The 13,734-nt window shown below is 36.1% G+C and overlaps 1 protein-coding gene across 3 annotated transcripts in view; it reads right to left on the bottom strand.

Moving 5' to 3' along the window:
* Positions 1 to 2,838: 2,838 nt before the first annotated feature.
* The window catches only part of LOC127857980 (putative cytochrome P450 120), a 32,011-nt gene continuing 21,115 nt past the window's right edge, over positions 2,839 to 13,734 (bottom strand). For all 3 annotated transcript variants that reach the window (XM_052394783.1, XM_052394785.1, XM_052394784.1), the window contains one exon: positions 2,839 to 8,442. In XM_052394783.1, the coding sequence (XP_052250743.1) occupies positions 8,305 to 8,442 (138 nt within the window). In that variant the 3' untranslated portion in view covers positions 2,839 to 8,304. The remainder of the gene's footprint in view (positions 8,443 to 13,734) is intronic.

Genomic DNA, 13,734 nt, shown 5'->3' with positions numbered 1-13,734 from the left:
TTTCACCAATCAAAATGTGCAGCTCCATGAGATACACATGCATGCCAAAGATCAAGTTGCTATCATCATTATTGCAAAAGTTATGACCAAGGTTAAAGTTTTGTGACACATACAATGACAGACACACACAATGACAGACAGACAGGCCAAAAACAATATACCCCAGATCGTTCGATCCGGGGGCATAAACATTTCTTTTTGTGTGTTGGGGTTGAGAGGGGAAATAATGTGGTGGTGTTGTTATTTATTAGATATTTCAAAAATAAGAAAAAAACAAGAGCTGCCTCCATATGACGATATATGCCCCTTATAAACGCTTTGATAGAAGTTATGAGCATTTTTCGTAACCTAAACGCAGATTTCGAAACCTAAAAGCAGACCATTAGTTCAAGGTCAAAGTCAAAAGGGTCAAAATTTGTGTGCGTTTGGTGAGGCCTTGTTCATTTACACATGCATACCAAATATGAAGGTTACATCTGAAAAAGACATGAAGTTATGAGCATTTTTCTAAACCTAAACGCAAAGTGTGACAGACAGACAAACGGACGGACGGACAAACGGACGGACAGTGCGATCATTATATGCCCTCCTTCAGGTGCATAATAAAGGGAAAAATAAAATTTTGTTTGGGGGGGCTGGGGATTCTGGGTTGGGGCGAGGGGGGATGGTTTGGGTGGAGTCCATTGTGGTATGTCAGGTAAGTGTTGTTTTGTCAAAGTATGAATCTAATCTGATCCTAAATAAAGAAGTTATGGCAATTAAAGCAAAATTTATTTATTTGACCTTGAGATTCAAGGTTATTCAAAGGTCAAGGTCAAATTCAACTTGCCAGGAACATTACCCTCATGCTAGTAAGAAAGTATTTGAAGTTTGAAAGCAATAGCCTTGATACTTTAGAATTTAAGTGCATCTAAACACAAAATTTAACAAAATATCCAAAGTTACTAAGTCAAAAAAGGGCCATAATTATGTCAAAGTGCCAACCAGAGTTATGCAACTTGTCATATACAGTTCCCTTATCATAGTTAGCGAGTGTTCCAAGTCTGAAAGCAATAGCTATGATACTTTAGGAGTAAAATGGACCAAAACACAAAACTTCACCAAATTTTCAATTTTCTAATTATAAAAGGGGCCATAATTCTGTCAAAATGACAGTCAGAGTTACATAACTTTGCCTGCACAGTCCCCTTATGATAGTAAGTAAGTGTTGCAAGTATGAAGCAAAAGCTTTAATACTAAACACAAAACCAAATTTTCAATTGTCTAAGTATAAAAAGGGGATAACTTTAAAAATAATGCTGACATAGGTATGCACCTTGACCTACACAATTGTTTTGTTGCCATAAAGAAGTATTCCAAGTTTTAGTTAATTATTTTCGATAGTGTTTCAGTTATTTGACTTTATAAAACACTTTAACCAACGCTGAAGCCGGGGCGAGTAGTATACCTCTCGTTTTTCTTCGAAAAGTCGAGCTAAAAAGCGTGTGCTTCAAGGAAGATGTTTTCAGTGAGTGTACGGTTTTACTTTTGTATGCTATTGGCATTGGATTGTGCAATTTGATATCAATAGTTGAACTTAAGTAGGCCTGCGTCAGCGCCATTGCTAAATCGATGTAAGCATTTGACTGTTTTACTTAAACAGAGCTGCAGAACAATATAATTTAAACACAAAACATAGAACGCATGAAGCTCAAGTTAAGCACCAGAAGAGAAACTCTCGTAAGGCCCCAAAGGGTTTCCACTTATCCGACCGACAATAACTTTTTGCATCAATGCTAAACTTTTTGTTTTCCAGATTGAGTTTGAGCCATTTTTTCTGCATTCTGTCATATTCGCTAAATTACTTTAAATTACATGTAATAAAAAATAAATAATTTTAAGAAAAAATAATACATATAGATTTGGAAGATTTTCGGCATGTCACTGCATATCGTTATTTAAGTGGGAAATAATTAGTATTTTACATACCAATGTTGTATACTGTACATAATTTTGTCATTATATACATTGTAGTTACAAGTTTTGTTGTTTACACCATACCAGCAGCACATCTAACAGAAGAGAGATACAGATTAAGCTTTTTTCTCAATAATTTCAAATTGTATTTTGCAGTCTTAATAGTAAGAAGTACTAAAATTTCTACCTGTCTAGCATATTGTGTCAAAAGTAGTCTGTATGTTTGTATTGTCACGGTACCGAACTTAAGCAGGATTGGTGGAAAGATGTGTGGCGGCCAGGTTAGCTCAGTCGGGAGAGCACTTGCCCTGTAAGCGAGGTGTCCCGGGTGTGAGTCCCGGACTGGCTTCACATTTTAAACCACCCGGCGACAATGGCGCCCAACGTGGGGCGGTGGTGGGTACAGTTCTCCATAGAACTTGTCCGTGGGTTTGTCGGGATCAGTATTTCATTGTTCCCTGTGACTCGTATTCGAGTTCGGTATCGTGACAGTATTGTAGCATATTGTGTCAAAAGTAGTCTGTATGTTTGTATTTTAGCATATTTTGTCAAAAGTAGTTTTAATGTTTGTTTTGTATTGCTAACATGTGCTTATAAATAACTGAATAACTATTGTTTAAACAATTATTATTTACCAGTCTTTAAATCATTAGACTACATGCCTTCCCTATTTGTGAAATTTTAGTGGAAAGAACATTTGGCCTTATTGTTGCAGGACATCCTCCTTTGTTATTGTATTGCATGTTCTGCTGTCAGTAGATCTAAGGAACCCAAAACTATATATAAATTTACATAACTAAAGGTCATTCCTCCAATAATTTCCAGGTCAATTACAGTTTTAATTTCATTCTCAAATGTTCCATTTGAAGAAAAACACCAATCCAATTTGGATATGCTCTTTATTTAGTAGTTAATACATAATTTGAAAACATATTTAAAAACAATTTTAGTAAATAACATATATAATGTTGTAAAACTATAATATCAAATAACCTTACTGTAATATAACCAACTATGATAATCAACAATAATGTATCCTTTATTCAGATGGACAGAGCATGGCATACTATGTGGATGTTGCTTTGGTGACATAAACGTATAGTCTTGCTCCATGGGAATATTTGTAACAGATAAAATGATTATTAGAAATTGATTACATGCAACGGATCAAATTAATTCATTAGACAGATTCTTTACACATCAAATGTATACAATACATTGGTCAGTTAATATTGCAGCTCAAATGTAGATCATATATTGGTCAGTGCATGATACAGATCAAATGTAAACGTTATATAAGTCAGCGTATGTTATACATGTACATCAATTGTAGACTATAAATTGGTCAGTGCATGCTACAGTTAAAATGTATAACATAAATTAAAAAACAACAACAGAGTAATATGGCACATGAAATTGGTCAGTCCATGTAACAGATTAAGTGTAGACCATAAATTTGTAATTGTTTGCCACAGACAAAATGTAGACCTAAAGTTGGTCAGTGTATGTAACAGATAAAGTGTAGACCTTAAATTGGTAATCACATGTCACAGACCAAATGTAGACCTAAAATTGTTCAGTGCATGTAACAGATCAAGTGTTGACAATACAGCATAAATTGGCTATTGTGTTTGAGATTTTTTTTATTAATTGATCTAATGTTTCATCAATTAGTCAATTTTTTAGATAAATTTGCATCAAATAAAATAATAAATACAATCAATGATACATACAATGTGCATTATACATGTGTGTAAACACATACAATATACAACATAAGGTGTGTCATAAATTTTATACTATAAAATAAAAAAAACAACATATTATTTGCAATTTACAATTTCATCAATGTGTCCAAAGTACCAAATATGTCAATTGTCAACGCAGATTTATTAAAATATCACGGGTTTATATAAAAATTAAGTATGTATTAAACAACAAATGCAATTGACAGATTGAATGTGTATTAAAAATTGGTCATTACATGGGACAAATCAGTGTAGCATTAATTTATTAGTACATATGGTTACCAATAATGTCATCAAATTTAACTTAGTACTAGACCATAACGTACCTTTAACACATACATGCACACAATTTAGCCTGTTCTGAGACCACTTTGATGAAAGTGAAGTAATCAGCCACCGTATTTAAAAAATATGAGTTTACTTTTTTAATACCTATGCACAAATATTAGCTGATATTTTATCAATTCTTAATAAGATAAACTACAAAATCATTAGCAATTTTAGGAGGCAATTCAAATGAAATTCAGTGCTAATTTTGCTCCATCATTTCAAATGACATTAAATTATTAACATGCACGCTTTTTACACTCAAATGTTTCAAACATGCAATGAATGCAATGAAAACTAAGGATTGAATGTGTACAATTAATTGCTAGTCAATAAATAATACAAAGACTACCACAAATGGTTAATTAAACCAGTCAAAAAGTGCCTTTCCATTTACACAATGTTGTATAACAAACAAATGTATCTACAGCACAATTATTGATATGCATACAAAATACACATATAGTGAAACTTCAGATGTACCAGCAGGAGATAAAATCCTTATAATACGATGAGGTACCTTGTTTATGGCAAGGAACCTATTTCCAAACAGTGTCAAACAAAACAAAATGCACAAGACAAGACAAACTTGTACATAACAAATGCATAAACATCAACAAAACTGGAATGTAGATTGAATATAAACAGATAAAAAAAATAATTATTTATTATGTAAATTTCATCAAATTTTACAATATTCAAACCCCAGTCCACAAAACGCTCAATGCATTTTAAAGGGTATTGAGGTTGTTTTTTTTTAAACTTTATAAAAAATGTCCTGTTTTAAGAAATACAGTTTAATTATATTTATGCACAAAAAAGCTTCTTGTTAGTAGAAAATACACTCCCAACACTGGGTACAAAAAGGGTTAAAACCATCTTTAAATATAAAGTTAAGCCTTAGTCTGACCAAGAGATGTATTTGTCAGAAACACAATGCCCCCTACTGTGCCGCTTTAAAGCCATATATTTGACCTTGAAGGATGACCTTGACCTTTCACCACTCAAAATGTGCAGCACCATGAGATACACTTGCATGCCAAATACCAAGTTGCTATCTTCAATATTGCAAAAGTTATGACCAAGGTTTAAGTTTTGGGATAGAATGACCGACACATAAAATGCAGACAGGCCAAAAACACTATACCCCCGATCATTCAATCCGGGGGCATACAAAACTGAGCTAAATGAATGTTCACAAAGTGTGGTCCCAGATCAGTCTTTGCAGTCCACACATGCTTAATAAGGACGACACTTTCCTTCTAGACTAGATTTTTGTTTAGTAGATACTTCTTTTACACCAAACATACCATAAAGCGGAAAGTGTTGTACGAGAATAGCAAATGCAGAGTGCACAAGCTATTATGGTAAGACACTTTACGCATATGCATTATTTAAAGCTCCATTTTTCCAAAACCAGACTCAAGATTAAGCCGCGTTCTGAGAAAACTGGGCATAATGCATGTGCATAAAGTGTCGTCCCAGATTAGCCTGTGCAGTCCGCACCGGGTTTATAACATTTTTCGTTTAAATGATATCTCTTCTTAGCAAAAATCCAGTTTGGGCGGAAAGTCAGGCAATCAGGGACGACATTTTCCACACATGCATTATGCCAAGTTTTCGCAGAACATGGCTCGATTATCAACAGCAGGGCAATTATGGCCCTAAAGCGCTAACCTGAGTTTAGGGTAATTTATTGTCAAAGACATGCCCTAGCGACCTAGTTTTTTACCACGCTTGACCAATATTCAAACTTGACCTTGAAATTGTCACACTAAACACACAACCCTGTTTTATCAAGATTGAGTAATAAATAGTGCTTCTACAGTGGTAATATAATTCTTCCAGGATTTGACCTAGTGACCTTTTTTCATCCAGATTGATTTATAAATGTGTCTTCTAAATAATAGTGGTAATAAAGTTTTCAAAAGACATGTCTTGGTGACCAAGTGTTTGGACCTGACAAAGGTTTCCTCATTATTGTCAAGATGAACATGATTTCCATTTATAATCCAGGTTCAGTCATAAATGTTACCTCTATAGGTTGTCAAAATGTAAACATGGTCTAGATATTGTAAATGTAACTATTTTGACCAAGTTTCATTGTGATTGAGTGATAACAAGAGCACCGCTTAATGAGTGCCACGCTTGGCTGCCGGTGCAGTTGTGAATAAATGAAAGCTTGTCAGAATTTGTTTTTTTTTAAAGGTCACCGTGACCTTGATCTTTGACCTAGTGACCCAAAAGTGGGTGTGGCATGTAGAACTAATCAAGGTGCAGCTACATACCAAGTTTCAAAGTTGTAGGTAACAAAATGAAGTAATTTGATTTCAAAGTCAATTTTCAAAACCTTGACAAAATGTTAAGGTTTTAGCACGATGCGGACGACACAACATGACGACGAGCTGGCTATATCAATACCTCGGGTTTTCTCCGAAAACAGCCAAGCTAAAAATGGCTGCTATAGTGGTAACAGGAATTTCATAAGTTTCGACCTGGTGACCTAGTCTTTGTACACAGGTGACCGGACAAACAATATGTGCTAAGGTGAGCTAAAATATGTGAATCTGTAAGGTGTTCATTAGAGAAATTTCTACTTTTTTGTGAACTGAAGGTTTAAACATCCAATTTAACAACTACAATGTATAAAAAGTACAAATATAAAAAACAACGAATTTTTAAAAGTCAAAAACCCATAAACTTAACAAATATAAAAATACAAAATTATTTGAGTATTGCACAAGTCTGGAAATGGATACATTCCAGGCAGTGTAATTGCATCACATACATGAGAATATCAACATGAACAACATGATATGCATCATATTTCCTACAAAAAATTTTATTTTGCCAAATTAAGAGAAAAAAGCTGACAGAAACAAGAGATGTGTTCGTCAGAAACACAATGCCCCCTATTGCGCCGCTTTGATTTTTTTTTTTTTTTTACCTTTTACCTTGAAGGATGACCTTGATCTTGAACTTCCACCACTCAAAATGTGCAACTTTATAAGAACGCCGCTTTGAATTTTTTTAAACATTTTAACCTTTGACCTTGAAGAATGACCTTGACCTTGAAGGATGACCTTGACCTTGAACTTTCACCACTCAAAATGTGCAGCTTCATGATAACGCCGCTTTGAAATATTTTTAATTTTTTTGACCTTTGACCTTGAAGGATGACCTTGACCTTGAACTTTTACCACTCAAAATGTGCAGCTCCATGAGAACGCCGCTTTGATGTTTGTTTGTTTTTTGACCTTTGACCTTGAAGGATGACCTTGACCTTGAAGGATGACCTTGACCTTCCACCAATCAAAATGTGCATCTCAATGAGAACGCCGCTTTGATTTTTTTTAAATATTTTTTTTTACCTTTGACCTTGAAGGATGACTTTGACCTTAAACTTCCACCACTCAAAATGTGCAGCTACGTGAGATACACATGTATGCCAAATATCAAGTTGCTATCTTCAATATTAAAAAAGTTATGGCCAATGTTAAAGTTTTCGGACGGACAGACGCCATATATTTGACATTTGACCTTGAAGGATGACCTTGACCTTCACTTTTCACCACTCAAAATGTTCAGCTTCATGAGATACACATGCATGCCAAATATCAAGTTGCTATCTTCAATATTGAAAAAGTTATGGCCAATGGTAAAGTTTTCGGATGGACAGACACCATAAATTTCACATTTGACCTTGAAGGATGACCTTGACCTTTCACCACTCAAAATGTGCAGCTCCATGAGATACACATGCATGCCAAATATCAAGTTGCTATCTTCAATAGTGAAAAAGTTATGGCCAATGTTAAAGTTTTTTTCGGACGGACAGACTGACTGACATACTGACACACTGACATACTGACGGACAGTTCAACTGCTATATGCCACCCTACCAGGGGCATAAAAAATAAAAATTTTGCTGAATTTTATGCATATTAACTAGACTATTCAAATAACTTGGGAATGTTTTGATAACTGAGCATGATAAAGTACCGGTACCTTCCAGATTTTCACTTCATTGTGATGACAAATTTTAAGTTGAAATAGAACAGATCAGAATACAAGAGGTAGATACACGAACTTACAAAACGTCCGACCAAAAAAGGGACTCCATTATATATTTCTAAATTCACCTTCTTGAAACTTCATTGAATGGGATATAAACATAATATTTAACAGTTTAACGCCAACAGATCGCTGCACAAACTCAGCTACAATGATTCTCCTTTTAGTTTGTCCACAGTATCCTGTTATAGCAAACAACTTACACAGTACTGTTCCTAACCTGGAATGTTACCAATACATTTCCCTTTGGTCGGGAAACAGGGAGCCATTTGTATGCAAGATCTTGGTCAGGTAAAAGCTTGACAGTATAATCCCTCAGTAGCTCATTGATGACAGTCTATAAACAAAGTTTAAGATACACTGAGAGAATAAGACATGGAGTATTTTGAAGTATTAAATATATCAATACTGCAAAACTTTTTGTCGACAACTAATTTTCATTGTTTTTAGTTCGTCCACTCAACTATGAATAAAATGTCTAGCCATACATAAAAGTCTAAAGTTTTATATCAGACATTGTTTACCAAACAAAAATGCCAGATTGTATGAATCCATTAAATTTAATGTGAACAAATAATAACAAGCTATTACCAAGCAATATAAGTACCCTTTCGGTGAAACTCCATCATTTTCAGCAATATTTCTAGTCTATTTGTTGTCATAGCAACCATAATTCTTGGCATAGGAACAAAATGAAATGACGCGCATAATCTCCATATAGCCATCTATCCATTTTTCAAGTTTCATGAAAAAATAAGAAGAACTTTTAAAGTTATTGCAGGATCCACCATTTTCAGCAATATTTCTTGTCTATTTGTTGCCATAGCAACCAGAATTTTTGACATAGGAACAAAATGAAAGTTATCACAGGATCCCGAAAAGTGTGACGGACTGACAGACAGAGCGCAAACCAAAAGTCCCCTCCGGTTTCAACCGGTAGGGGACAATAAATCTGCAGTACATGAAAAGTTGTCCTTTCCATGAGGTGGCCATGTCTATAATGAATTTAGATAATCTGAAGAAAAGTTTTCATAATGAATTGTTAGTTTTTGCTGTTATAACAGTGATTTACCAATTTTATTTTAATCCACAGAAACTTAATAAAAATAAGGAACATGACCATGACTCAGGTTTTCAATATTTTTCACATGAATGTTTAATAATCCCAAGCCATTTGTATATATAAGCTACCTACACAGAAAAGATAAACCTGATACCTCCATCCAAACTTTAAGCGGAAAACAGTTTTCTTTAAAGGTAAGTGACCTTGACCTTGTCTCATAAGCAATCCTAAGCTAGGTCAGCATGTAAGCTACTAATATACTTAATTTGAGAATAATAAATGACATTGGTTACCAATGGAATCAACAGCTAGGTAAACATAAGCATAATTATCTTAACACAAAATTTCAGGACAATATCTGGATTTAAGCTCAAACTATTGTGCCGAAACTGAGTTTCTATTTATAGATACCTTGACCTTAACCAACCTTGCCCTAAATGAACTCTTAAGCTAGGTCTGCATATAAGCATCCTACACAAAGCTTTCAGCTGAATAAGTTCATCCAAACTAAAGTTATTGAGATTAAGTGATTTTTTTTTTAGTTATGGTGACCTTGACCCCACAAAATCCCATATATTGAGTCTCAATTCAACCTTGATATATCATAACGATGGTCACAATTTAAAATGCCGAACCTACATTTTTGGCATTTCGCGATTTTGATACTGTGCAAAGCGGGAAATCAAAGCGCATATACCCACAAAATAATGAATTAGTTAACCAATTGCAACAGCTCAAAAAAAGTCATGTGATGTAATGACGAACCGCAATTGGTTGAAGTCTAAATGACGAAGCTACAAAAAAATGTAACTTCTGCATTTTGCGTGCTAATTAATGCATAAAAGTATCAATATAGCCATGTATTTTTAAGGAAAATTGACGAAACGTAAACTTTTTCTGATATAATAATTTAATGATGTACATTTTATAGCATTGATGAACGCAAAAAGAGATCAAAATAATATAAAATGTTGAGGCCTTAACTTAGTAACTTGTGGCCACAACTCATAGCTTGTTCCTTGAGGTATCAACATGATAAGTTGTTCCTTCAACTTAATAACTTCTGGCCGCAAGTTACTAAGCTGAGACCACAACTTAATTAGTTGTAGAAACAACTTACTTAGTTTGGACGACAACATAGTTTAACCAATCAGATAGGCCGTTTCATCTTTACCGTTTTATCACTGTTAGTACCCTTATACTCGAACTATTGTGTGTTCGGGTTCAAGCGCCGGTTTGAGCACTATCTCTGTAAGCTATGGATCCCGGGATTAAGCCCCTGTCTGAGCACTTGCCTTGTTAGCGACTGGGTTCAGGGTTCCATCCCCGGTCTGAGCACTAGCAACGTAAGCGTCGGTTCCCGGTTTCGAGTCCCGAAGCACTCGCTTCATAAGAGAGTGGTCCATGGTTTTTGGATTCTAACCCGGGACCCTTCTTGTAAAGGGCGATTGCTCTGACCGGGGCTTAATCCCGGAAAACCATCGCTTACGAGGCGAGTGCTAGATGCCTAAGTTTTCGACGGTCCCTGGGTTCGAATCACGGTAAGAGCACTAGTCCTTAAAGCTAATTTGGAGTTTTCGACGGTCCCGGGGTCCGAATCACTGAACGAGCACTAGCCATGAAAGAAGCTTTGGGTCTCTAGATCGAGCCTCGGTTTGAGGACTTACCCTATAAGCGAAGGCTTGAATTCCGATGTGCGAACTTGCACCAACAGTGACAGGTCCCGGAATCGAGCCCCAGTCTGAGTACTAGCCCTGAAAGCTATGGAACCCGGGTTCAAGCCTGTGTCTTACCACTTGCCCAGTAAGGAAAGGATCCCGGTTGCGACCCTCAGTCTGAGCGTTTGCACCGAAAGCTACGGGTTCACACAGGGACTCGAACCAAACAGCCGTCGCTAACATACCATACTGAGCACTCGCCTTCTAAGCGACCGGTTGCCAAAATAAGCACTAGCTCCGTAAGCAACATTTCCTGGTTTCGAGTCCCAAAATGAGAGCTCGCCTCGCAAGCTATGGGTGTTTGGGTTCGAGCGCCGGTCTAAGCACTAGCCATGTAAGCTATAAATCCCGCTTTTTGGGGGTCCGGCGCTAAGGCTAGGACTTGGATCAGGGTCCGTTCGCTTAAATGTTAAGTACTTAAACCGGGATTTGATCCCGGGCCCATAGCATACAGGGTGAGTGCTCAGACAGAGCCTCCAAATCGGGACCCGTAACGTAAGGTGCGAATGCTCAGACTAGGGTCCCAGTCGCTTACAGGGAAAGTCCTTAGACTGGGGCTAAAACCCAAAGAACCGTCGTTGAAAAGAAGAGCTATCAGGCCTGGATTCGAAACCGGAATCCGTCGCTTATGTGGCTAGTTTTCACACCAGGGTTCAAAACCTGAACCCAGTCGCTAACTTGGCGATTGCTCAGATAGAGGCTCAAATCTGGAATCCATGGCGTACATGGCAAGTGCTCAGACAGGGCTCGAACTGCGGATCTATAGCTAACAGAGATAGTGCTCAGACCGGCGCTCGAACCCGAGCACCTAGTAGTATAAGGGGTAGTAACTGTGATAAAACGGTAAAGATGAAACGGCCAATCTGATTGGTTAAACTTAAAGTAGTGACCTTAACTTAGTTAGTTGGTCCTACAAGTTATTTAGTTGAGGCAACAACTTATAAGTTGTGGGAACAAGTTATGAAGTTGTCGCCACAAGTTTCTAAGCTGAGGCCTCGACTTAATAAGTTGTTCCCGCAAATTATTAAGTTGAAGTAATAACTTAAATGAACAAATTACAAAGTTGAGACCACAACTTAAAAAGTTTTGGGAACACGTTATGAAGTTGTAGCCACACGTTATTAAGCTGAGGCCTCAGTTAGTTGTTTCCACAAGTTATTAAGTTAAAGCCACAACTTATGAAGTGGTTCCCAAAACTTTATAAGTTGTTCCCACAAGTTACTAGGTTGAGGCCACAATATAAATAAAGAATTGCGGTTGTCACCTCTGTGCCACCGTGTAAAACAGAAAATAACACGCATTGCTTTGCTATATTTAATGGAAAACAGTGGAATAATTCATTCTATTGAAACAAAATCCATTACAATTAGCTGTCCAATTTGCCGAAGCATCACATAAATGCAAGTCTAAATGACGAAGATACATTTTACAGCAGATTTATTAACTTAACGTCAAAATAATTTCATACGAACATACTCCATCATGAGGCACTTTTAAAAATGTTAAAAATAATATTTATTTGATTTTGTGTAAGAAATGTTTAACAAAAATACGTCTCCTGAAAACTTGCGTTTTTGTAGGTTCGGCATTTTAAATTGTGACCATCGATAAGTTCCATTGAGATGCAAATGCAAACTAAAATAATCGCCTGGAAACAACCTGTTTTTTCTATTTTTAGCAACAATGACCTCAACCTTAATCTGACTGGTTCCGCCTGCATTTCCAATATAGGTCATCATATAAGATACCTACATACAAAATATCTCCATCAAAACTCAACTTATTGAGCAGAAACTGTTATTCTTTTTTTTTTAAGTAACAGTGACATTATTCCAATACACCTCATACACAAGTTCAAGCTAGGTAGATGCAAACTTGCCGTATTCCAAGTTTCATTAAAATCGACTTATGCTAACTTAAGTTATCAACAGGAAACCACACGTTAAACGCTGACTCAGCTGCCATAGCCCAATCTAATTACCAGGATTTTCAACTTGGTTGTAATACAGTTCAAATAAGTTTAATTCAAACATGCATCTATGTTTAAATACTGGTGTCATTTTTTTATGTTATTTCCTTATAAACAATGGATGAGGTCCATGCATGAAGAAGAGATCGATGTATGGATACATTAATACACAGCGAATAAACAATTTTTGAACACAGGCTACAGCTCTAGACATCACAACAATATACTTTCTGATCCCATGCATTAATAAAGATCTTAAAAAATACTTTGTGTACACTGGCCCCAGGACCAGACATTGAACAATATCAGTGTGCAGGATCACGTGACTTTGTGGGGTTCCCTCTTTTAACATTAATGGATGTATACACAGCAGTAAGTGCTGCTTTATTTCAATTAATAAAAAAAAAAATTCTAAAGAATTTCAACTTGTGCGTAAAAGACAGACTTTTATGCAACATGACGCAACATGAAATTTTGTCAACGATATTAGACGTTTTCAAAGATTTGTCATTATACCTTAAGATATTGGCACAAACTGCAAGAAAAAACGGTCTTTCATGCACTAAAGATTTTTGCAAATGTATTTCAATAACTGGAGATATTTGCAAAAATAAAGTTCTTAACGGTGTGTTTACATTATGTCCAGCCGGTGTGTAAAACCCGGGAAACCCGTTGATTCTGCACCCTGATATACTTGATATGCTTTGTGGACACTGAGTCCGGGGCTAGACATTGAAAAGTATACTTAAGATGCTTTGAGAACCCTTGCCCCAGGCCTTAACATTAAGCAATGTAAATATAAGGACTTTAGTAAACTCATCCCAGTCCTCGATATTAAACAAATACTTAAGATGCTTTTTTAACACTTGTCCTTGGCCT

This window comes from Dreissena polymorpha, chromosome 14 (assembly GCF_020536995.1).
Source record: "Dreissena polymorpha isolate Duluth1 chromosome 14, UMN_Dpol_1.0, whole genome shotgun sequence".
Lineage (NCBI taxonomy): Eukaryota > Metazoa > Mollusca > Bivalvia > Myida > Dreissenidae > Dreissena > Dreissena polymorpha.
This window is presented reverse-complemented; position numbering and strand designations above follow the sequence as displayed.